Raw genomic sequence first — 11,822 nt, 5'->3', positions numbered from 1 at the left:
ACTGCAGAGTCCATTCGAACGGGACTGCTATTACTGTAGGACCTCTGAGTTGAGTGAAACAGGATCATTTGCTCTGGCATTTTTACATTCTGCACTTCAAGACTACAGACGTTGCAGATTCATACTGGATTAAGATCACACATAGGAAATGTGTAGGAAATGTAGGAAATGTTAAATCACAAACCTCCCAATGTGAGACTAATACAGCTCAAAAAGGGGTAAAGCCAGGATTATAAGAGAGGTTGGTGAGATCTTAAGACACAGCCACTAAGGCTGTGGTGGGTGTTGCCGGTTCATGCTGGAATGGCACACACAATATTGAGTTTATCTTCACAAATGACACAAACTGTATACACAATATTGACCTTTACAAGCAGGTTAATTGACCCTCATCATACAGTATCCTGGCACTGTTGCAAGTACTTTTGAAAAAATAACTTCCAATCAAAGTTTGGAAACCCTAAACCCACAACCTTCACTCGGAAAACCGAACAGGTTTTTAGGAACACTGGCCTGTATTCAGACCACAATTTTTCCTTAACTTTGATTCAACAAGCACTTATCCTTCATAAAAGTTTGTTTCCCAGCCAAAGTCTGAAACCTTCGAAGTCTCATACCCATGCACAAAAAAGCAGCCCTGACCAAGCAAACAAAAAAAGTTGCAAACCTTTATTTTTTTAAATTCTGATTATTAAATGAGCTGTTAAAGCACTCTCATTGTTAAACAGAAGTACAGACTACACGCATGTGTGGGCACAACGCTCAATATAAAATGCCACACCAATCACATTTTCATCTGAAAAGACAAAAAGACGGTGTGCTTTCCTTAGGTACAGAGGCCAAATCCTTGGGACAGAAAAGGAGGTGTTGCTTTCGTCTGCATATAGCGCACACACTCCTGTGATTCCAACATAAACATAGTTTGACTCAATGACGGCGCGTTGTGTTTGAAGAGAAATGCACACACTGAACCAAACCTCCCTTGTTATGCAATAAACAAGTGTTTTAGTGTCTGCCAATGTCCTACAAAGGAGGGATAATCTGTTAACATCAAAGATAACAAGATACAAAAGTTGTTCAAGCCAGAGGAAGATTTTAAATAAAAGAAAATAAATGGATACTTAATATTGCTCAAAATAAGTGTGACAAAGAAAAACCAGTGTTATTGCGCGTTAGCTGGCATCGGTGAGCTACATCTGCTGGGTGGAATTGCCGTTCCAGGTGTTGTTGTCATCCTCGCTGTCGTCCTGTCTCCTTAGCCTGTAGATCTTACCATCTCTCTTAAAGTCCTCTGGTCGTTTCTCCACAACTCGCCTGCGAATCGATTCACTGGAAGAACAGAGGATGGAAAGAAAAAACAGCTTGTTTCAGCTGGTCTTACAGTGAAATAAGTCGTTATGGTTAGGTACTTTATTAAAATTGTCTGACATTTGGCCACGGGGCAATCTAATATATCACTCAGCCCCTGTCCGCCCACTTGGGGGAGGTTACCTCTTTGGTTCGCTGGATGAGGCAGGACCGGGGGAATGGGGCGGGGCCCGGGTAGACGTGCTGGGGGGCGGGGGACTGCCGAAGATGAAACTGCTGATCAACCTCCACACGGTCAGTATGGGGCAGAACAGTGTCCCCAGTAGTGCCCAGATGCCACCTCCTCCAGAAGACTGCACCACAGTGTTTGTAGGACGTCCTGTATCCTGCAGGGTTGAAGCATGAGGAAGTTTATATATTGAAGAGCAATGGCACACTGAGGGGTTGTCTTATTGTGTGTTCGACCAGGCACTGAACAACAAATTAACACACACTCACAGAACTGCCTCTGGTTGGCTATTAAGTTGCAGTGAAAAGCAAATTTACGACTGTACTGAGACTAGAAGGCAGAGGAAACTCACAGGCAGCAGAACTACAGAAGCACTGGGAACGAGCCCCAACTCCAGCAGGGTCTTGTCCAGGTCCTCCCCTGTGAACTCCTTCCTAGGGAACATTGTGGCCAGCAGGAAGTTGCCATACCGGTTCCCCACTTCCTGTACAGAAGAAACATTTTGTTTTGTTTTGTTTTGATGCCACTTAACATCTGGATGAATTTGTTAGCTTCAAAAAAAACCCGCCACTGGTTTCAAGTCCTGGGAACTCCAGTGGTTCCAGAAATTGGTCCTGGAGAACCACTGTTACGCACCAAACCAAGAAAGATTAAATGGATTAACCAAGCTGTTCATTAAAAAAAAGATTGACAGCTTGTTCAATTTCCTAGATGGCAATTGTGGTTGTAACAAAAACAGCATGCACAGGGGTACTCCAGGACCGAGTTTTGGAACCACTGCTCTAGGCAAGGCGGCACGGATGGTGCAGTGGGTAGCACTGCCGCCTCACAGCAAGGAGGTCCTGGGTTTGAATCCCGGTCGGCCAGGGCCCCTCTGTGTTTGCATGTTCTCCCCGTGTTTGCGTGGGTTTCCTCCGGGTACTTTCCTTCCTCTCACAGTCCAAAGACATGCAGGTTAGGCTGATTGGAGAGTCTAAATTGCCCGTAGTTATGAGTGTGAGTGAATGGTGTGTGTGCCCTGCGATGGACTGGCGACCTGTCCAGTGTGTATTCCTGCCTTTCGCCCAATGTATGCTGGGATAGGCTCCAGCCCCCCTGCAACCCAGTTCAGGATAAGTGGGTTAAGATAATGGATGGATGGATGGATGCCATAGGCAATCCTTTCATAAGCTGACACTGTTTAGATTTCACAGAACATTTGTGCATCTAACCAATTTTACTATTCCATTACTGACCCATTACATTATTGGCATTTGGCAGACGCTCTTATCCAGAGCGACGTACAGTTGATTAGACTAAGCAGGAGACAATCCTCCCCTGGAGCAATGCAGGGTTAAGGGCCTTGCTCAAGGGCCCAACGGCAGTGCAGATGTTATTGTGGCTACACCGGGATTAGAACCACCGACCTTGTGTGTCCCAGTCATTCACCTTAACCACTACGCTACTGGCCCGCGGAAGACAACACTGAAAGTTCAGTTAATCTTTTCATTCTTACACAGGTAAAGGAACAGATACACGTAATGGGACAGACACAGGTAAAGAACAGATACACGTAATGGGACAGGCACACGTAGTGGGACAGACTCGGGTAACAGCACAGACTTGGGTAACTGGGCAAACCTGTGCTGCAAACTGCTGAGCCTCCTGAAGCTTCGCATCGGAAGTGAACTGGTTGGAGAAAGATGAGCCATCAGGGAGACGGAACAGTATTCTCGCCGTCGAGCTGAAAGAGAATTTATCACAGACATGGCTCAGACAGATTCAAACATAAATATACATACTAGCCTTACCACATTCCAATAAAACATTATTAGCAGTTGGGTCAGATTGTAATAAGATTTGGCATGCTTGTTCTGGTCTTCTAGGACAGCCCTGGAAGCAAAAGCTCAGATCATTTTTAAGGGAGATATGGGCTAACAATTTTGGGCAAATTTTGACCAAGCAAATTTTTTTTCAATTTTGGTCATAGAGATATTGTATATTATTTTTAAGGTTTTTCCAGCTATATCCAGTACATAAAGTACTGTGCAGAAGTTTTATTCAGGTGTGAAAAGAATGCTGTAACATAAGAATGCTTTCCAAAATAGAAATCTTCAATTAATTAACAAAATGCATGAACAGAAGAAGTGAATGAACAGATGAAAAATCTAAATCCAATCAATATTTGGTGTGACCACCCTTTGCCTTCAAAACAGCATCAATTCATCTCGGTATACTTGCACACAGTTTTTGAAGGAACTCGGCAGGTAGGTTGTTCCAAACATCTTGGAGAACTAGCCAGTTCTTCTGTGGATTTAAGCAGCCTCAAATGCTTGGGGGGGCCATCCCATCAATTCCAGGACTCCTTGTTCTTCTTTAAGCTGAAGATAGTTCTTAATGACATCGCCTGTATGTTTGGGGTCATTGTGCTGCTGCAGAATAAATTTGGGGCCAATGAGATGCCTCCCTGATGGTATTGCATGATAGATAAATATTTTCCTGTACTTCTCAGCATTGAGGAGACCATTAATTCCAACCAAATCGCCAACTCCATTTGCAGAAATGCAGCCCCAAACTTGCAAGGAACCTCCACCATGCTTCACTGTTGCCTGCAGACACTGAACCTTGTACCACTCTTCAACCCTTCGGTGAACAAACTGCCTTCGGCTACAGCCAAATATTTCACATTTTGACTCATCAGTCCAGAGAACCTGCTGCCATTTTTCTGTGTTTTCGTGCATAGTTGAGGCCCTTGGCCTTGTTTCCATGTCGGAGGTATGGCTTTTTGGCCACAATTCTTCCATGAAGACCACTTGTGACTTCTCCGCACATTCTTGATATAATGAAGTAGTCCTTTTAATGTTCCTCCAAACTAAAACAAAGAATCACAAAGAACTAACAAAAAAAAGCCCACTTGACAAAAACAACCAAAACAAAATAGAAGAAAGAAAATCAAAACCTTCTAAAAGGTACCCTGGCAGATACCTACGAGGAGTCTAACTAACTAAAAATAAACAGAGAGATCAAAACTTGAAACCTTTATGTGGATTGTCAAGGCAAAATCTCTCCAAGTAAAGCCGACATCCAGCTAGTCTTAAATGCTGACAAAGCCAATGTAAACCCAATAAAGATGCAGCATCCTCTCAGGGACAGCAGGAATCATTACGCAATCTGAAAGAGGGCAAGCACAGCTGGAACTCCTCTCAAAAATGGAGGTTATAAATAAAATAACTTGCACGTACAAACATCACATTACACTAAGCATATGTGCTCCTGAAAAGCCTTTGATGCAAAGATTGTGTTCAACATTGTGTATGTCTGTCCAGTTGAAGTAACCAGATATCCAGACTGATGATATTGATAGGTCACCGACATCAGGAAGTCATGCCATGCAATATGCAACAAAATACTAAACATGAATACTTTCAATGACATAACATTGCTGTGTCCCAAACATTATGGTGCCCTGAAATGGGGGTGACTACGTATAAACACTGCTGCATTTCTACATGGTGAAACCAAAATGTATAAAAATGCCCTTTATTAAAACCTGACAATGTGCAGAATTGTGGATGTTTCTGATTGATTTGATTTGGTTTGAACAGGCTGCATACCTTCTCTCCGTCTTTGATGCCTCTTTTCTGGCTCCTTGCTCAGCCTGCCGGGCTTCCAGCGCCGCCAAACGGGCCGCCTCCACCTCCTCCTGGTTCCGGGCGTAGCGGGCCGCTCGGTCAGCTCGGTCCTGCGGGAGAGAGTTCCACATTGTCGCCTTCTAAAATGGCCGACACAACGCACTATGAAAGGAGCTGAGGAAACACTGCATGCTGATTGATTCGAGCTGTCCAGGAAAATGGCCAGGAATTGGCTATGGCAATGCGTGGCATTCAAATGTGGATAGGGATAGGTCAGTGAAGGAAAAACGCAGAGAATTTCCACGAAGGGGAGATCAGCAAGCCAGTGCCACCTCCACGGCCAGAGGGCCGGGGGATGTGTGAGAAGGAGAAGGAGGATGAGAGGGCAGCGGGGGTGGCAGTGTTCTCTGGTGTAATCCAGGTCTCGGTGAGGGCAAGGAACTGTAGGGACAGGAGGGAGGAATAACCAGTAATGAAGTCAGCCTTCCGTGTGGCAAACTGGCAGTTCCATAGCCCCCCCTGCAACTGTGAAGTTGTCACAGGGGGTCAGTGAGGGGTAGCAGAGGTTGGTGGGGTTCCATCGCCTTGGAGGGCCACGTCGCTGGAAGCGCGTTCTGAAGGGGAGAGAGCAGACCGTAATGGGGTGCTGACACACCATACCATTCCAAAATGGGAGGGAGCGTCACTCTGAGCACGCCTATATAAACTGCTAATTACTAATGCAAACTAACGATCTAAAAATGATCCTAACAATTGCAGCGTCCAAAGTATCTAACTGATTCTGATCACCTAATCAGAATAACAGAACCGAGCGAAACTGCAGGCGGCTGGTGAAAAACACACTAGATTTGCTAACTAATAACAGAAAATGCAACACACCTGGTCTAACTAACGCAGTAATTTGACAACAAATCTACAACTGCTGATAGACTAACAAGGTTTCCTTATTACCTACTGCTCACACGCAAAAAACACAGAAACAATACTTAAGTTCCATGGGGGTCTTCAAGTACACACGGCTAGTGGAAAAAATGCACTTCTCTGCCGAATTGCAAACAATTCCACTGTTATATAGCGTCGCTCTGAGCATGCCTATATAAACTGCTAATTACTAATGCAAACTAGCGATCTAAAAATTATCCTAACAATTGCAGCGTCCAAAGTATCTAACTGATTCTGATCACCTAATCAGAATAACAGAACCGAGCGAAACTGCAGGCGGCTGGTGAAAAACACACGAGATTTGCTAACTAATAACAGAAAATGCAACACACCTGGTCTAACTAACGCAGTAATTTGACAACAAATCTACAACTGCTGATAGACTAACAAGGTTTCCTTATTACCTACTGCTCACACGCAAAAAACACAGAAACAATACTTAAGTTCCCTGGAGGTCTTCAAGTACCCACGGCTATTGGAAAAAATGCACTTCTAAAAATGCCTTACTATCATACACCCTACCCGAGGAATCAGGTGGCAGAATATGCTCTGCCTTACAGTACTGTAGCACCTCGTCTGGCTGGATAGGTGCATGCGGTCTGACATGCAGCACACCTATTCTGAAAACATCTGAATGATTAGTAAAACACAAAGGTATTTGAATCCAGTACTTGACCCAGGCCCGACCCAGGTTTGAGAGCGGGCGCTCACCATGGCGATCTGCTGTCTGACGCGATCCTTGGCTGCCTTCTCCTCTGCCTTCTCCCGGTTCCTCTCCTCCAGCAGCCGCTTGGTCTTATCCTCCTCCTGCTTCCGCTTGAAGTCCAGCATCTCATTACCCAGCTTCCTGCGTCCCACCTCCTTCTGCAGGTCCTTCTGCACGGTCACAGCACAAAGCTCATCTCACACAGCTGTGCCGTTTCAAACGACGCGGCAAAGATTCAATTATTTCTCTCAAATGGAATTCATTCCCAAAAGAATTATCAAGGTGTACATTGCAAATTATAATATTAAATCCCTGCAAACACCTGATACTTCCAAGCGAAGATGGAAAAACAATATCCTGTTAAGAAGAAACTGAGCTACAATTGATGCATTACAGTCTCATTATGAGCCAATGTCTTTCTCATACACCATTTGTAACTAAAGAAATAATAATTTGTCCAAGTTCTAGACAGAACTCCACCTTCTAAATTAGTATGGAGGCCTGTGAACGGTACAGACAATTCATTTAGTCTCTTTTTAAATACCTCCACCTCTTCTTTTTTCTTTTGCTCCCGTCTATCTTCAAGTTTCTTTGTCAACCTGGATAGTTTCAGGATAAAATGCAAATAAATAGGAAGTCATGGACGCTTCCTCTCAGATATTCACATTTCCATCTTTGTGTCTTTGGAAGACCCACCTCTCCACCTTGGCACTGAGGTTGTCACCCGTTCCAGAGTTCAGAATCGCTTCGTCGGATGACATACGCCTATCCTCCTTCGGAGTCACATGACCTTCCTCTCCACCCTCCTCCAGTGGCCCAGGCAGGGATTCTGGGAAACAGGCAGCAGAGAGGTGGTTGAGATCAGCCAAGCACCCTGTGCTCCAAACCTCCATTTCCTCCCATGACAAATTTCACAATTCACTTCAAGGACAATCATGCTTCAAGTAAACTGGCACGCACCTTCATGTAGAAAGATGCTGCTGATCAAAACACCTCATTACATTACATGCTATTTGGTTGATGCTTTTATCCAAAGCGACTTACAGTTGACTAGACTAAGCAGGAGACAATCCCACCTGGAGCAATGCAGGGTTAGGGGCCTTGCTCAAGGGCCCAGCAGCTGTTCAGATCTTATCGTGTTTACACAAGGGATAGAACCATCGACCTTGCGGGTCCCAGTCATGTACCTTAACCACTAAGCTACAGGCTGTAAAAATATTAAAATAAATTGAAGAGCAGCAGTAGAGACCAGTCTGTCAACGCACCATTGGGAGTAGTTGATGCTGAAACGCTCCAATTGGCCACACTGGGTGGTAGTGTGAAACCGGGCGGGCCATTCTGAGGGGGACAGACCTGCTGGGTGGCTAGTTCTGTGGCACCTGATGGTGTGGAAGAGGTCTCTGTCTGTGGCCCTGCCATAGCATTGGCTGGACCCCCATCTGGAACCCCCATCTGTTGCTGGTGCATCTGTCCAGGAAAGAAGCTCTAGGTCAGTCTTTTTCGCTGTCCTTCACTGTGCAATGTTAGCGTTACCTTACTCATTTACTGTTAGCCATTCAATTACATATTCCCAAATACATACTCAGGGAAAGTTAATGGATATATCAAGAAAATGTCAAGAAAATGCATTGTGAATTGGTAGTTTCTGTATGGGGGGAAAGGGGTTAGCTACATTTTCCTTCCAGCCAGCATCTACTTTATGTGGAAGGCAGCACACAGATTTCTGAATGTCAGATTTCCCAGTCTGGATATGGGATTATGTAGGCAAGTAAACCTTATGACTCCCTAATGGACAGAACGGCAGTTTACCTGTTTGACCTTAGTGATCCGCTTTACCAGCTCCTCAGCAGACATGCTGCCTGCAATCACCTCAAGAGGAATTCCATTTTCTCCAATAAAGAAACTTGTTGGGATACACACCACAGGGTCTTTAGAAAAACACATTAAGGGTAATTGTGGAAAACTGAGACATTAGCCACCCCTCTCTCCCCACCAACCACCACCTCCCCATTGATTTCTTAATGGGAATCATAATAATCTAAATGTAGTTCAAAATAAAGTTGTGTACTCAACACTAAGGTTATCAGTGTAAAAGGATACAGATCTGAGAAAACTGCACACAGGTTTCACTGAAAGAAAGAACATCACGAAAGATTAATTTAAAATGCAACTTTGCGCAAAGACATTACACATTTTCAATAATTGCAACGTTTTTATCGGAAAAAAGTCGTAACGTTATTTATTTATTTATTTTAAATAAAAGGAAATGCGTTTCGGTTAATTAGGATATCCCGACTTAACAACACCTACCTACTGGCGTCTATTTTTATCGCAACACAGCAGTTCTCGGTGGCCTCGGCGACTCTGTCACCTTCCCAGCAAGACAGCACCTGTGCTGACTGCGCATCGTCCCCTGTGAACGACAACGTCCGGATGACGGGGTTATTCTCACAGCCGTTTTGGCCCAGTCCTTCCCGTACACGCTTACTTAATCACGGTACTGGCGGTCCAACTTCCCTCGTTCAGCGAAACAGGCCATAGAACTAGCTAGCAATATTGTTTTTGAACTTTACACAAATCTTTCAGTTAAAGCCACCTGTTAATGTTGCCTTCTTTAGCTAGCGCAACCTCACTTTTAGCTTTCAATCCAGTATGACATGACATTTGGCTTGCTTGCTTGCTAGCCGTCGAAACGTTTGAGTCACAATCACTCCACAGGCGAGGAGTAACATAATGTTAGCTAGCGTTAGTTAGCAAGTGAGCAACAACAGTCCGGTTGGACTCGTTCTGTTCTAATTCTTACCAGATAACCACAATAGCTCATCTATAATTTAACGTTAACTAGCTACCTGTCATTTTCCTATCAACATTCATATACATGTTCAACAGAGTCTGTCAAGCGAGCTGTTCATTACCTGTAATAACGACGACGAATATAGCATTTTGCTGTTTGGCAGAGGCGATGGCAGCGGGGATCGTACCCTCAAACCAAATCATTTTACGATTTACAGTATTATCGGGACACAATTCAGCGCTGGGACGCCGAACTGCATCGGTGTTGTCTGTATGGAACCTTTAATCTCAACAGATTAGCACACGTAGTGAAGGTGACGAAAACAAAACTCAATAACTTCCGGTAGCTGGCTTGTCAAAATAAAAGATCCTACGCAATCATGCATTCTATAGCAGAGCATCCTTGTGGCAGAGGCATCCAGATTGTCAGACAAAATCGCCTAATAGCTACTTGGTGGAATTAATTATACTGTTGGTCTTAAGTAGCCAGTGCCCCTGGAGCTCTGGAATTAAAACAGCCCAAAAACATCAGTGACCCACAACCAGGTATCAAGTGCCTTTTATGCATCTCTGTTCCAATGCCAAACAATTCTGTATCCGACTAAAACTTTAAATTTGGTCTCATTTGGTCATTTAAATTATGATTCAGCTGTGGTCAGATTGAATGTCAGAACAGCATCAGCATGAAATGAGGTCCAGAGGCACTGGTTAAGATGAATTGTATAATGGCATCCAACAAGTATGAGACCATTTTGGCTGAGATCCTGGTTGCTTCAACCACAAGGCTGAGACTTGGTTGTAGGTGAACTTTACAGCAAGACAATGACCCAAATCATACCTCAAAATCAACACATAAATTATTAGGTGACAACGAAACCTATGTTCTGCAATAGCCATTTTAGGCACCAGACCTCAATCCATTTGAAAACCTGCATGGAGTAGTCCAAAATCCTTCCAAATGTACCAATTAATAAACCAGGGTTGCAATATTTATGAAACCTTAATACAGTACTACATGTTTCTCATGTTGGCATTTTGAGTTTCTTAATAATTATAATAGTGCCAATAATTATGGAGTCCACTGTATAATGCTGATGTTTTGCTAATTTATTACAAATACATGCATGTTCTTGGTGTCATAATGCATGTATAATGCATCTGTCTTTGGAAACATCCAGCTAATGAAATACCACAATTTTAACTACTGTAATTATTTTTCCTATCAGTTACAATTATTAATTTATCAATCTTCATATTTGCTGTTCATATATTGCTATGAGCACTTGCATATGTATGCATGTTAACAGTAAACAATTTGTTATAGCCTCAACAAGCTATTCAGATGCATATTGCATTTTAGCTTTGACAACGCAGAACATTTCTGCCATGACTGGGCATTAGATTAAATTCTTGCTTCTGTAATGTAAGTAGTTGCTGCAGGAGACCAATAGATGGCCCTAGCAACCTTTATAATTTCCTTTCTTACCAGTTCATCCATATCTCCATAATGTTGGTCCTTTAGTTACTGTCCAATTTAACAATAGAATAAGTCAAGGATATATTAACAAATGCAAACAATGACATTTGCTCACATCATCCTGATACAAACAACAGAGAGGGTTTTTGGTACAAATCATTTGAGAAATACATGCATTTAGATTTACATTTTCTTATGTTTCTGTTTGTGCAATGTAATGTGTATTGGGGGATTTTTGTTTATATTCCACATTTTTGCTGTCAATTGCACATAACCACATAAAATGTACTTCTGTAAGTCACTGTGGTTGAAAGGGTCTGCTAAATGAGAAAAATGAATAATACATGCTAATCCAAATGTACCATTTCATATACACATATATATGGGCTTGTGTGTCACCCTCACCTTCTGCCATCTCTCAGGTAAACCCACTGGATGCCAGGTTCTCTCTAGTCACCAAGCAACAGTCTCTTTATCCTCTGCTCAGACTGGTCCAGCTGAAGATATTATTCTTTTTTAAAAAGCAGAATTGCTGGTTGTTTTAACTATTTGCTGATGGGGTTTCAATTTTGCGTCATTGTATACACACAATCCTTGTAGCAGGGTAGTAAATAACAGCAGCCAAGTCTGCTGCTAACAATAATAGATTACAGTACATGTAATATAGCACCTTTGTTGATCATAAAACTTTAAAGCAAAGGACAGACTTACCACCTCCAATGTGTATGGCATCCATTTTGCACCATATTATCCACC

General features: G+C 43.1%; 1 protein-coding gene across 1 annotated transcript; it reads right to left on the bottom strand.

Moving 5' to 3' along the window:
• Window positions 1–654: 654 nt before the first annotated feature.
• Window positions 655–9,912, bottom strand: LOC133124477 (UBX domain-containing protein 4-like). Its single transcript, XM_061235717.1, has 13 exons — window positions 9,712–9,912; window positions 9,107–9,209; window positions 8,897–8,925; window positions 8,606–8,724; window positions 8,062–8,263; window positions 7,493–7,625; window positions 7,341–7,395; window positions 6,802–6,966; window positions 5,131–5,258; window positions 3,158–3,260; window positions 1,890–2,021; window positions 1,492–1,694; window positions 655–1,329 (listed from the first exon to the last, which is right to left on the bottom strand). Exons 1-13 carry the CDS (start codon window positions 9,791–9,793, stop codon window positions 1,191–1,193), a joined length of 1,593 nt encoding a protein of 530 aa, XP_061091701.1. The 5' UTR covers window positions 9,794–9,912; the 3' UTR covers window positions 655–1,190.
• Between the last annotated feature and the right edge of the window lie 1,910 nt (window positions 9,913–11,822).

The sequence above is a fragment of the Conger conger genome, chromosome 3, assembly GCF_963514075.1.
Source record: "Conger conger chromosome 3, fConCon1.1, whole genome shotgun sequence".
Lineage (NCBI taxonomy): Eukaryota > Metazoa > Chordata > Actinopteri > Anguilliformes > Congridae > Conger > Conger conger.
This window is presented reverse-complemented; position numbering and strand designations above follow the sequence as displayed.